The sequence below is a fragment of the Bombina bombina genome, chromosome 5 (genome assembly GCF_027579735.1).
Source record: "Bombina bombina isolate aBomBom1 chromosome 5, aBomBom1.pri, whole genome shotgun sequence".
Classification (NCBI taxonomy): domain Eukaryota; kingdom Metazoa; phylum Chordata; class Amphibia; order Anura; family Bombinatoridae; genus Bombina; species Bombina bombina.
Window position 1 is genome coordinate 23727767 of NC_069503.1, and position 14776 is coordinate 23742542.

Genomic DNA, 14776 nt, shown 5'->3' on the forward strand with positions numbered 1-14776 from the left:
TTTTTCCCCCGGCATTCTCCCCTGGTCGACTTGTCTGCCAGGAGTTGTGAGGCTCCCACTGTGTTTTCCTGTGAGGTACAGGATTTCCAGGAGCCTGATCCTGTAAGGGTCTTTTGGAGATATTATCTTCTCATCCTACGGACTTCTCTCATCCTGCGGACTGGTTGGGAACCTGTCCCTTGTAACCCCGTGGTCTTTAGAGGGGGGTGTTCCCTTTCGACTCTCTAAGAGATCTAACTCTTTGGGTTTAAAGCAGAGGGTCCGGGATCCAGTTGCACATTTGGATGCTGGTTGCCCTCTTCCTAGACCTTTTAAGATGTCTCCTTGGCCTCTTTGGTCTGTATCTCTTTCGAGAGTCTAATGTCCAGGGACATTGGGACATAGGAGTGGACTGCAGGATGCACTTCTCCATATGAGATCACTGGATGGTCCTCAGGGGGTTAGAACATTGACCGGGCTCTGGTTCCGGGGCTCTGGCTTTTTTGTCATATCTCTTGTCTGAAATTTTGGAGTCCGGATCTGGATCGGTCCTAGGTAAAACTAGCTGCAGCTATTTGCACCTTGATTGTGTGCTTGCAAGCTGTTTTAAATTCGGTTTCAAGCCTTTGGGTTCTGCAACTACTGTCCTGACAAGCTAATTTACACATTGGTCAGAGTTGTTCTTCCTTGGGGCCCCTTCCTTTTTTTTTCTGAGGTGTGGTTCAGAGAATTTTGTATTCTTTGTATTTGGACGTTGCCAACTTTTTGGACTAGGTCCGTTACCTCGGATGTTTAGAGTCATAGAGGGCTTGAAACACAATTTATTTTTTGTTGCACATGTATTCTTAACGATTTCACTGTCACAGTATAGTTAATGTAATAATAGGATGTTCCAAACGATTAGTCATTTAGAACCCAAAGTTGGCCTGATACATTTAACATTGTGAGTTCACAAACCTACAACCCATGGCTAGCTGCATGACATCTAAAATGAGTTTGCATTGAGCCGTGTTGGTGAAAAAAATTGAAACTCAGTCTTAACTTGTAAATTGTAACTGCTGTGCTGCATTTCTACCTAAACAGCTGCTAACAGAAAGAACGTTTCAAGGGGCAGTGCGCGCCAAGCACATAAGACAGTCGCCACTGCACGCAACACCAGCAGATCACGGTGCAGTACTAAAGCAAACTAGCTTGCAACGAGGGATCTACACACAGCAACATTGAATACTGAAACTCAGGTACTACGGTAGCATGTTTTTACAGGAGCTGGCATCTAACAGTTGCGTGCAATGCCGCGTCCTGAAACAGTATACAGACACCACAGGGACCCAGTAATTAAAGGGTGCGCTTTCATCCTGTGCAACACTGAGTCACAGAAGTGTTCATTTCTGCATGTGGTCTTGGTGCTGTACAGGAACAAACCACACCCTTTAATCACCAGGTACCCGTGGTGTCTTTTCTGGTCTGCATCAGGACGCGGTATTGCACACAACTATTAGCTGCCGGCTCCTGTAAAAATAACATGCTACCTGAGTCTCAGTTGTCAATGTTGCCCATTTAGATCCATCCATGCACGGTCCCCAGTGGCAATTACAGTCAATCTCGCTGCTTAGGCCATAGCAAGATGGAAAGTCAGCCACACAAGCTAAAGTAGCTTAGTCTGATTATCAACGCGGCAGTACTCTGATACCCAGGGGCCCTCACTGCAGAATCTTGCTCAATTATATTTTGCTGTGACTGGCTAGAAGTAGATTACAGAAACATGCAGGGTAGGGTAACGCGACCATGCAGGCACCAATGCAAACTCGAGCAGGAGATAGCATTGATGCACGGCTATATTGACTTGCTTTAAATTACAGTATGTGTAATTGCTGTATGCAAATTGGCAAGTTGGTAAATTAACTAATACCTGTAATTGCTTTATCTGTGAACAGTGAGTGAGTATATCTTCTTATTGCCGTGCCGATCTGCTACTTCTCCATCCGGACTCACAAGCTCCATGTAGACCTCCCCCCAGGCCCCCACATGCTCCTTTCAGCCAATAGGAGCTTAGAAGATTGCCTGTGCCTAGACATCCTAATGCTAACAGATAGGTGACGTCAGAAAATCACTTAAAGGCACAGACAAAGCTTGTGCAAAGTCCTTTCAAACAGGGCAGATTACCAAAAAAAAAAAAATTAAGAAAAGAAACCTAAAAAAAGCAAAAAAAAACAAACACCTATTCCTAATTGTCAAACCACAATGGCATTTTTTTTTTTTCCCCAAAAATTTGTGGGGCGCAACCCCTACCGTCCCTAATAAACAGCCTCCACTGCCACACACTTAGGGCTCAATGATTGAAAGCTCTCTGGGCTGGCGAGATTGTTAATGAATGCTCGCCAGTCCTTCTATTTCCCTGGTGGAATGATCTAAAGCCACTTTTTACCCTGATAACAGGGTGTCTCGCTAAGGGGCGTATACTGCATTTTCATATGAAATGTGCACAACAAAATTCGTATTTTAAACATGATACAAAACAAATATTTGAACCATTCACACAAAAATAAGCAGGGAAAAATTGTATTGTTAAGGTTCACCAAAAACCATAACAAAATTCTTCACCAAAAATCGTAAGTTAACAAAAAAGTTAAATTAGTATGTAATTTACACAGGAATAAATCAAATTAAATATGCACAGCGTAAATCGTAATTGTAGTACACTGGATGTGCGAAAATCACACAGAAGTTTGAATTTATAAATACAAAATGCAAAGCGTAATTGTTGTTTTTTCGTAAAATGGGCTGAACATGGGCGTTCCATGGACGTATATGACAATTTCTCACTAATCCAAGCGTAATTCTATAAAGATTTTCGCACTGCAGATATCAGTTTTTTCTCGCCAACTAAAAGGTGGCGAGCTTTTCTCAAAACAATACGAACACTTATAACCCCAATAGAAAAACAAATGCATACGAACATATAGGCAAATGTAAGATGCTATAAGCAGAAAGCAGCGTAATGTGAGTTATATTAGCTGCAGGATTCTAATGTGCTCCCCCTGCTCCCTGATAACTTCGTACTAAGGAGCGAAGTTTCCCTAACCAGCGAGCTCCAATACTTTTAATAGGAGTCATCTCGCAACTCGCAGGGACTGCCCCTTTTTTACGATCATTGCACTGGGGCAGCCCTGCGAGAGTCAGCTGGAAAAAGAAGGTTTGAGCAGGTGAAGAATATATCATCGAGCTCTTAGTATAGCACATGAGTGTTTGTTTTCTGCTGTGTTTTTTTATTGTGACGATATTTGCACTTCTTCTGTCATGTCTTAAGAGAACATTACATGTAGAGTTTTGGTCAGTAACCCTCACTACACGTATGCTTGTTAAGTAGTGTTGCTGAGGGATCTGTTTTTAGATCTTTATATAATTCAGTACAATTTCTATGACTCCAATTCTTCTTCTATGTTGTCATCACATTGGGATAATTGTTTGAATAATATAAATATCTGATTCAGGTAGCACTAATAGCACTGGGAAGACCAGCGCTATTACAATCCGTTTGTGTGTTTGATCTGAACATGACCCTTAACCCACCAGTGCATAGATGAGGCTTGTAAGAGTCATGCAATGCAAGGGTCTGACATTATTGGTGGGCTCTGTAACTAGTAATATTTGCTTTAAAACAAGTAAATTTTACACCAGTATTACAGGAGAATATAACAAGATAAACCCATTACCTGCTATATATGATGGCTTTTTATTTGTTGTTGACAGGTTTTCTAGAGATTTTAGAGGTGAAGTCGGAACAAGAAGAGACGGATATTGAAGATCATCTGACCTCAATAAATATTGTAAAAATTGGATCCACAGTTGATGGTGAGAAACTTATAAACGTATTCTTCTAATGTTGTCTTATCAGGGCTCTTCATTTAATTATTGTTTGTTCTAAATGACTAAAATATTGTCAGCCATAAAGTGTAGGGGAAGGAGATCTCTGCACCTAGAATATTATCTGAATGTCATGCATGGTGGAGCCATTTGATAACTTGCATGAAATAATCTTAGGAGTTTGATCTTCTAATGACCATTATGGATAATAATGAGACATTAATTGATGCATTTAAAACTGCCCTTTCTTCTACAAGATACGACGAGTCCACGGATTTCATCCTTACTTGTGGGATATTAACCTCCTGCTAACAGAAAGTGGCAAAGTGCACCCCAGCAGAGCTGTATATATAGCTCCTCCCTTCCCTCCACCTCCAGTCATTCTCTTTGCCTGTGTTAGTAATAGGAAGAGGTAAAGTGAGGTGTTAGTTTTAGATTCTTCAATCAAGAAGTTTTTTTATTTTAAATGGTACCGGTGTGTACTACCGGTGTGTACTATTTTCCTCAGGGAGATATGGATGAAGATTTCTGCCCTGAGGTTGATGATCTTAGCAGATGTAACTAAGATCCATTTTGGTTCCCACAGAGCTTCTGAAGGTAGTACAATAGAAATCTTCAGTGTGGAGAACGGTGTCATGCTACAAGCAGCATTGAGGTATGTTCAGTCTTTTATTTCTGAGGAGACTTGTTATATCAGAATTGGCTGACATTTTTCCCTGCAAGGGAAGGGGTAAGCAGTAGACCTGTATCACTGAGGGTGTTACTGAAAATCCTTATAGCTCATACATATTGCTTATATCTGTATGGGGCTGGACACTGGGAGAGGCAGCTTGACATTACATAATTAAAGTCAGTAGGGCTGCAGTTTGTTATTATAAGAGGTTCAGGGGACCACATGGCTTATTTTCCAAACCGCTTACCATGCGGTTAAACAAACTATTCAGACGACATCCGTGATGGGTGGGGCCTATTTTGCGCACTCAGACGCGCAGTTTACTCTGACTGAGAAGGCAGCAGGCATTTGCTCCGGTGGGGCCTAGAGTTGAGTTCTGCTCACCGGATCGTTGTCAAGTCATTTTTGCAGTACCCTGGGGCAGGGGTCATTTTTTTCTATTAAAGTATATTTTGTCATTAAAATGCTTCTTAGAGGGTAAATTCATCATTTATCCAAAGGGTGCAATAATTTTTGGGCAAATTAAATTATTATATTTGATTGTTTTAGCAATTTCAATCGCTTTAGGCAGGTTGAGAAAAATTGTTGCACTTTTTATTTCTTAAAGGCGCAGTACTCTTTTTTTTCTAAAAGTTGTTTGGAATCAATATTTGAGGGGATTTACTACTAGTGTGGCTAGTACTAGTCTGTTCAACATGTCTGACATTGAGGAAACTAATTGTTCTATGTGTTTAGAAGCCATTGTGGAACCCCCTCTTACTTTGTGTACCTCTTGTACTGAAAGGGCCTTACAATGTAAAAAGCATATTTTAGGTAAAGAAAGTGTGCCTAAGGATGATTCTCAGTCTGAAGAGAATCAGGATATGCCATCTAATTCTCCCCAAGTGTCACAACCTTTAACGCCCACACAAGCGACGCCAAGTACTTCAAGTGCGTCTAATTCTTTTACTCTCCAGGATATGGCTGTAGTTATGTCAACTACCCTTACAGAGGTATTATCTAAGTTACCAGTGTTACAGGGTAAACGCAGTAGGTCAGGTATTAATGTGAATACTGAATCCTCTGATGCTTTGTTGGCTATTTCCGATGTACCCTCACAGGGCTCTGAGTTGGGGGTCAGGGAATTGTTGTCTGAGGGAAAACTTTCAGACCCTGAAAGTATGTTACCTCAGACAGATTCGGACGTCATGTCCTTTAAATTTAAGCTTGAACACCTCTGCCTGTTACTCCGGGAGGTTTTAGCGACTCTGGATGATTGTGACCCTATTGTGATACCTCCAGAAAAATTGTGTAAAATGGACAAATATCTAGAGGTACCTATTTACACTGATGTTTTTCCGGTTCCTAAAAGAATTTCGGAAATTATAAAAAAGGAATGGGATAGACCGGGTATACCGTTCTCTCCTCCTCCTAATTTCAAGAAAATGTATCCCATATCAGACACCAGTCGGGACTCTTGGCAGTCTGTCCCTAAGGTGGAGGGAGCTATTTCTACCCTGGCTAAGTGTACAACTATACCTATTGAAGACAGTTGTGCTTTTAAAGACCCTATGGATAAGAAGTTGAATAAGAAATTATTTATTCATCAGGGTTTTCATTTACAACCAACAGCTTGCATTGTTCCAGTTACTACTGCAGCAGCTTTTTGGTTTGATGCTCTAGAAGAGTCTCTGAAGGTTGAGACCTCTTTAGAGGACATTTTGGATAGAATTAAGGCTCTCAAGCTAGCTAATTCTTTTATTACAGATACCGCTTTTCAAATTGCTAAATTGGCGGTGAAAAATGCAGGATTTGCCATTTTAGCGCGTAGAGCGTTATGGTTAAAATCATGGTCTGCTCATGTGTCATCAAAATCTAAGCTTTTAGCTATTCCTTTCAAGGGTAAGAATTTGGGCCTGAGTTGAAGGAAATTATTTCTGACATTACTGGAGGTAAAGGTCACGCCCTTCCTCAGGATAAGTCTGTTAAGATGAGGGGTAGACAAAATAATTTTCGTTACTTTCGAAATTTTAAAGGAGTACCCTCTGCTTCCTCTTCCTCCACAAAGCAGGAAGGGAATTTTGCTCAGTCCAAATCTTTCTGGAGACCCAACCAGGCTTAGAACAAAGGTAAACAACCCAAGAAGCCTGCTGCTGCTACAAAGACAGCATGAAGGGGCGGCCCCCGATCCGGGACCGGATCTAGTAGGGGGCAGACTTTCTTTCTTTGCCCAGGCTTGGGCAAGAGATGTTCAGGACCCCTGGGCATTGGAAATCGTGACCCACGGGTATCAACTGGAATTCAAGGATTTTCTCCCAAGAGGGAGATTTCTTCTTTCAGACCAGATAAAAAGAGAGGCGTTCTTACGTTGTGTAAAAGACCTCTCTACCATGGGAGTAATTTGTCCCATTCCAACACTGGAACAGGGACAGGGGTTTTACTCAAATCTTTTCGTGGTTCCCAAAAAAGAGGAAACTTTCAGACCCATTTTAGATCTCAAGTGTCTAAACAAGTTTCTCAGAGTCCCATCGTTCAAGATGGAGACTATCCGAACAATTTTGCCAATGATCCAGGAGGGTCAATATATGACTACCGTGGACTTGAAGGATGCATACCTTCATATCCCTTTTCACAAGGATCATCATCAGTTCCTAAGGTTTGCCTTCCTGGACAAACATTTTCAGTTCGTGGCTCTTCCCTTTGGGTTGGCCACAGCACCCAGGATATTCAAACAGGTTCTAGGGTCCCTTCTGGCGATTCTCAGACCGCGGGGCATAGCAGTGGCGCCTTATCTGGACGATATTTTGATTCAGGCGTCAATTTATAATCTGACGAAATCTCATACAGACACAGTGTTGTCCTTTCTGAGAACTCACGGTTGGAAGGTGAACCTAGAAAAGAGTTTGCTAGTTCCACGGACAAGGGTTCCCTTCTTGGGAACTCTGATAGACTCTTTAGACATGAAAATATTTCTGACGGAGATCAGACAATCAAAGATTCTAAATACTTGCCGAGCCCTTCAGTCCATTCCTCGGCCATCAGTGTCTTAGTGTATGGAGGTAATTGGATTAATGTTAGCGGCAATGGACATCATTCCATTTGCTCGTTTTCATCTCAGACCACTGCAGCTGTGCATGCTCAGGCAGTGGAATGGGGACTATGCAAATTTATCTCCTCAGATAAATCTGGATCAAGAGACAAAGAGACTCTCTTCTTTGGTGGTTGTCACTGGATCATCTGTCCCAGGGGACGTGTTTCCGCAGACCCTCGTGGGTGATAGTGACAACGGACGCCAGCCTGGAATTCCCTGAAGGCTCAGGGTGTATGGTCTCAGGTGGAGTCTCTTCTTCCAATCAATATTCTGGAATTGAGAGTAATATTCAATGCGCTTCAGGCATGGCCTCAGTTGGCTTCGGCCAAATTCATCAGATTCCAGTCGGACAATATCACGACTGTAGCTTATATCAATCATCAGGGGGGAACGAGGAGTTCCTTAGCGATGATAGAAGTGTCCAAGATAATTCGATGGGCGGAGGCCCACTCTTGTTATCTGTCGGCAATCTACATCCCAGAATTAGAGAACTGGGAAGCGGATTTTCTAAGTCGACAGACTTTTCATCCGGGGGAGTGGGAACTCCACCCGGAGGTGTTTGCCTCACTGATTCTCCGATGGGGCAGACCGGAACTGGATCTGATGTCATCTCGGCAGAATGCCAAGCTTCCAAGATACGGATCCAGGTCGAGGGTCCCCAGGCCGAACTGATAGATGCCGTGGCAGTGCCTAGGTCGTTCAGCCTAGCTTATGTGTTTCCACCATTTCCTCTCCTTCCACGCGTGATTGCTTGGATCAAACAGGAGAGAGCTTCAATAATCCTGACCGCACCTGCGTGGCCACGCAGGACTTGGTATGCGGATCTAGTGGACATGTCCTCTCTGCCACCGTGGAAACTTACTTTGAGACAGGACCTTCTCATTCAAGGACCTTTCCAACATCCAAATCTAAATTCTCTGCAGCTGACTGCTTGGAGATTGAACGCTTGATTTTATCTAAGCGGGGATTCTCAGATTCGGTCATTGATACTTTGATACAGGCACGTAAGCCTGTTACTAGAAAGATCTATCATAAGATATGGTTTAAATATCTTTTTTGGTGTGAATCCAAGGGCTACTCATGGAGTAAAGTTAGGATTCCCAGGATTCTGTCTTTTCTCCAAGAAGGATTGGAGACAGGGTTATCAGCGAGTTCCTTAAAGGGACAGATTTCTGCTTTGTCAATTTTGCTTCACAAACATTTGGCAGATGTTCCAGATGTTCAGTCTTTTTGTCAGACTCTAACCAGAATTAAGCCTGTATTTAGACCAATTACTCCTCCTTGGAGATTAAATTTAGTTCTTAGAGTTCTTCAAGGGGTTCCGTTTGAACCCATGCATTCCATAGATATTAAGTTATTATCTTGGAAAGTTTTGTTTTTGTTTGCTATTTCTTCGGCTCGTAGAGTTTCTGAGCTTTCTGCATTACAATGCAACTCGCCTTATCTTTCATTCTGGTAAGGTGGTTTTGCGTACCAAACCTGGATTCCTTCCTAAGGTTGTTTCAAATAAGAATATTAATCAGGAAATTGTTGTTCCTTCCTTGTGTCCTAATCCTTCATCTAAGAAGGAGTGTCTGTTACATAACCTGGACGTGGTCCGTGCCTTGAAGTTTTACTTGCAGGCAACTAAGGATTTCCGTCAATCATCTTCATTATTCATTGTTTATTCTGGAAAGTGTAGGGGTCAGAAAGCTACGGCTACCTCTCTTTCTTTTTGGCTGAGGAGTATCATCTGTCTGGCATATGAGACTGCTGGACAGCAGCCTCCTGAAAGAATTACGGCTCATTCTACTAGAGCTGTGGCTTCCACATGGGCCTTTCAAAACGATGCTTCTGTTGAACAGATTTGCAAGGCTGCGACTTGGTCGTCTCTTCATACTTTTTCCAAATTTTACAGATTTGATACTTTTGCTTCTTCTGAGGCTGTTTTTGGGAGAAAAGTTCTTCAAGCAGTGGTGCCTTCCGTTTAGGTCTCGGTCTTGTCCCTCCCGTTTCATCCGTGTCCTGTAGCTTTGGTATTGTATCCCACAAGTAAGGATGAAATCCGTGGACTCGTCGTATCTTGTAAAAGAAAAGTAAATTTATGCTTACCTGATAAATTAATTTCTTCTACGATACGACGAGTCCACGACCCTCCCTGTCATTTTTCAGACAGATTTAAATTATATTTTATTTTTTATAACTTCAGTCACCTCTGCACCTTTAGCTTTTCCTTTCTCTTCCTAAACCTTTGGTCGAATGACTGGGGGTGGAGGGAAGGGAGGAGCTATATATACAGCTCTTTGCCACTTCCTGTTAGCAGTAGGTTAATATCCCACAAGTAAGGATGAAATCTGTGGACTTGTCGTATCGTAGAAGAAATTAATTTATCAGGTAAGCATAAATTTACTTTTTGTTAGCACAGTTTGGTTTATTTAGCAGTTCAGGGACACACCACTTGGATGTTGTTTATCTTATCTCTTGCTGTGGGCAATTATGGCAGATATAGATGATTGCATGGGGTCGGGAATCTGAGTTGTACATTATTTTTCAGATTAAAATGACTGCAAAAGTAGATACAATAAATAATGTGCTTAATTATTTTGCAGGACATTACATTTTTAAATTGTTGTGTTTTTTTTAATTCACGTATGTCTATTGGGCCTCTTCGAAAGCCATTCTGCAAGTGCTAGTCTGTTTTGGGTGACGTTAATATTTTCCTTGTATTTATTCAAAAATATGATTAAAGGATATCCTATATGACAGCTGAATTACTGCTGAGCAAAAAAAACTCTATGTATCTGTATTGCCTGCATTAAATCTTACTATCAGAAATGAGGCATACCATTAAAAAGGGAAGACTTGGGACAAATAAAATTTGAGGTGACAAAGATGTATTACAATAAAATCAAAACAGTTGAAGAATCATATTCCATAACAAAACATGATTTGTGTTGTTCCCTGACAGCAGAGTAGATGTTTACCAATTAACCTTTACAAATTACTTGCAGAAAATTGCACTTCTTATTAACCCTCACCCACAACATACTTAATTCAAATTGTTCTGCTATCTAGCTCTATCAGCGCCACAAGATACTACTACCAGCTTCTGCTGGTCATGTGAGCAAAGTTCACGACAACATTAACTCTTGAATTCCCTTTCACATGACTAACCCCATTATTAAGCAATTTTAGGACTGGTAAAGATTTGATCCTGGGGTGAAGATGTACCTCTTCCACAGTATACTCTATTTCTTTCTAATGACACGGTGAGTCCACAGATCATCATCAATTACTGTTGGGAATATCACTCCTGGCCAGCAGGAGGAGGCAAAGAGCACCACAGCAAAGCTGTTAAGTATCACTTCCCTTCCCGCAACCCCCAGCCATTCTCTTTGCCCTAGTACAAGGAAGAGGTGAAGTAATGAGGTGTCCTCATTAAGATTCTTCTATCAAGATTTTTTTTTATTTTGAAGTCTGGGCAAGATTGCTCTGGCCTTCCATCACAATTTGGGTCTAGCTGTACTCCACGTTAGTCTCTTCAGCAGGGCTGTGGTGGCTTTAAAGCAGTGAGGAATTTGTAAAGTGGGCTTTGCTGCATTTTCCTAACATTTTGCTGCACTGGTATAGAAAGCCAGAGTAAGCTTACACTGTCTTTCTTTTTACACAGGTCTCTGTGAGGAGCGGCATCCTCTCATACTTTGTGAGTCGTCTGACTGCCGGACGGCTAGAATGCAGGTGCTTTTTTGTTCTTCTAGGGCTAGAAGGCTGGCACCAAAGGGGTTAACACCCTCTGCTTTTTAATGGGACAAAATCCTTTATGGATGGTTGAGGCAGTTGGCAGGCACATTCTTGCATGTGTTAGAGACTTAGGGGTTAACCTTTTTCTTTGTGATATAGCCATAGGTGTTGTTCTTTTTGCCTTAGCGGCATTGAGAATCGTTGCTAGAAATATGCAATGTTTATACCGGTGCTAATGTCTTTATTTTATCATATAAAGGGAAACTTTAAATTGGTCCATAAGCAATCAGCGTTGACGAGTTTCGTTGACTGCTTTCGTCACTCAAGTCCGTGTCAGGAGCGAGGCTACTAACCTGTCACACTTGAAGGGCCGTGTTCCTGTTCCACGGCGTAGATTCTGGTAAGATTGTTTCATTTTTTTATTAATAATGATAACATAGAAGAGAGGGTCACAGTGTGGCGCCTTTTTTATCTTTACAGAATCAAGGGTTAATATTCCTGTAAGGGGGTTTATTGAACAGGGAAGTTTATTCATGATATTGTTTATTGTGCCATTGCTGCGTTATGTGCGAGATGAGGCTCTGGCAATGTGTGGAACTTTCAGGTTACTTACGATATCTTGCGAGGCCATTTTTTGGCACGCTTTTCCCTAGTGCAGGGGCAGTCCTACCAGGCATTCCATGCGACTGGGTGTGGCTATCTATCCTTCCAGTTGATCTGTGGCGCAGGAGACGTAGCGGTTTTTGTAGTCCGGGTCCTAGGAGGTGGTGAGTGCCCCGGCCATTTGTGGTATAAAGATGCCTTTTTAATAAATAAAATTTGTCTAACCAAATGTTCAAGCGATGGTGGACTCTGACGCGTTGGAAGGCTCTCCTTCCTTAATAAAGTCTCATTCCTGTGCTTATTGTGAGGAGGTTCTGGTAGATCAACCTGCTCAACTATGTTCCACATGCCTTGGTAAAGTTACAACAATCTAAATGTAAACGGATGTCTAGTACTACTGAGCCGTCCACCTCTGAGGGTTCTTCGTCCCGAGATGTGCGTTCCCTACATTCATCTCCGGTTGCACATGCAGTACCCCGGGGTCCAACCGTTACTCCTTCGGGAGAGATTCGTTGGCTGTGAGACTTTGCGGACCAACTGGAATCGGCGGTGTTGAAGGTGATCCATGCCTTACCACGTTCTGCTAAGCGCAAGCATAGGGTTTATCATAGCGGCCCGGCCCAGGGTTTGTCCTTGCTGATGGGAGATCCAAAGGCTGTATACGATTACAAGGCCCACTCCGACTCGTCGGAGGAGGCCCCTTTTGGGTCGGAGTCCATGTCATCTAAACCTCCGGCGGCAGAGGAGCCTGGTTATAGATTTAGGATGGAGAATTTGCGCTTTCTGCTACGGCAGGTGCTTGATACTCTGGAGGTTCCGGAACCTAAGATACCGGAGGAACCTGCGATTCCTAAGCTTGACAAGGTATACGAGGACAGGGTAGTACCTCAGTCTTTCCCGATTCCCGTTAAGATGGCTACGTTTTTTTTCCCTGCTCTATTTGCCATGTGCTGCTGGCAGCCATTTTGCTTACCTTTTCTTGCTGAATCTGGTGCAGAGTGTGTGATGCTGCTCATTTCCTGCATGCCCTCTTATGGCTAGACTGTTGTACATCATCAGTGTGAGACAGGTTGCAGTCTCAGAATTGTGATGTTATCACTTATTATTTAAAGGGCCTTTGTTCAGTATGCTTTGCCCTTGCGTTGTCTCAGACCTGTTTGTGAGTTCCTGTTCCTGTGTATTACCTCGCTGTCTGACGTCCCTCCAGGTTCCTGACTCGGCTCTTCTGACTACTCGCTTTGGCTCCTGACTCGGCTCCTCTAACTACTCTGGCTTTGACTCCTGGCTTATTTGACTTGTGGACTTTTTATTATTTTTTGTCATTAATAAAGGTGTGATTATTTATGCACTTCTCGTCTCAGTCCGATTCCTGGCACCCTGACACTAATATTATTAAGAACGAATGGGAGTGATTAGGTTCTTCCTTTTCCCCTTCTTCTTCCTTTTAAAAGCTGTTCCCCATTCCGGACTCTCAGCTTGAGCTGTGGGGGACCATCCCTAAGATGGATGGGGCTATCTCTTTGCTCGCGAAGCGGATGACTATTCCCCTCGAGGATAGTTCGTCGTTTAAAGAGCCCATGGATAAAAAGCTGGAAAACATGTTTTAAAAAGATGTTTCAGCACACAGGGTTTGTTTTTAAGCCAGCGGTCGCTGGAGCTGCAACATATTGGTGTGAATACCTGTGTGAAATGATCGAGGGGGAAACATCCATCAACAAGATACAGGAGAAGATTAAGGTGCTGAAGATCGCAAATTCTTTCATCTGTGATGCCAATAGGCAAATTATTCGCCTGAATTCTAAGGTGTCAGGTTTTTCTGTTTTAGCGCGCAGGGCTTTGTGGCTAAAATCTTGGTCTGCGGACATGACCTCTAAGGCAAGACTGTTGTCCCTGCCTTTTCAAGGAAAGATCCTGTTTGGTCCAGGGTTGGATTCGATTATATATGGGAGGCAAGGGAGTTTTCCTACTACAGGATAAGAAGGCTAAGCCTAAAGGATCTACTTTGCGTCCCTTTCGTGCGGACAACGCCCAGCGCCAGCAGCCCCGACACGAAAGCGGACCAGTCCAAGGGACCTTGGAAGCTGGCTTAATCTTGGAATAAGATCACGTAGGGGGCAGATTATCTCTATTCTCAGACGCTTGGTTGCAGGACGTTCAGGACCCTTGGGTTCTAGAAGTGGTCTCCCAGGGTTGCAGGATAGGGTTCAGATCCCATCCGCCGAGGGCAGATTCCTCCTGTCAAACCTTTCTTCAAGACTGGAGAAGAGAGAGGCCTTTCTAGAGTGTGTGAGAGATCTCGCCTCTCTCGGGGTTATTGTACCAGTACCCTAGCAGAAAGGGGTCTAGAGTACTATTCCAACGTTTTTGTGGTTCCAAAGTAGGAGGGCACATTCCGCCGATTTTGGACCTCAAGTGTTTAAACAAGTTTCTGAGTGTTCCATCGTTCAAAATGGAAACGATCAGATCTATTCTGCCCCTAGTTCAAGAGGGATAGTTTATGACACTGTCTGACGTCCCTCCTGGTTCCTGACTCGGCTCCTCTGACTACTCTGGCTTTGACTCCTGGTTTGTTATTTGACTTGTGGACTTTTTATTATTTTTTGTTATTAATAAAGGTGTGATTATTTTTGCACTTCTCGTCTCAGTCTGATTCCTGGCACCCTGAGACTAATATTATTAAGAACGAATGGGAGTGATTAGGTTCTTCCTTTTCCCCCTTCTTCTTCCTTTAAAAAACTGTTCCCTGTTCCAGACTCTCAGCTTGAGCTGTGGGGGACCATCCCTAAGATGGATGGGGCTATCTCTATGCTCGCAAAGCGGATGACTATTCCCCTCGAGGATAGTTCGTCGTTTAAAGAGCCCATGGA

The 14776-nt window shown here is 42.9% G+C and overlaps 1 protein-coding gene across 1 annotated transcript in view; it reads left to right on the forward strand.

Moving 5' to 3' along the window:
- Positions 1 to 14776, forward strand: part of LOC128659717 (gastrula zinc finger protein XlCGF52.1) — a 60402-nt gene that overhangs the window by 31114 nt on the left and 14512 nt on the right. The window contains exon 4 of the mRNA XM_053713291.1: positions 3730 to 3831. Coding sequence (XP_053569266.1) covers positions 3730 to 3831 — 102 coding nt within the window. The remainder of the gene's footprint in view (positions 1 to 3729; positions 3832 to 14776) is intronic.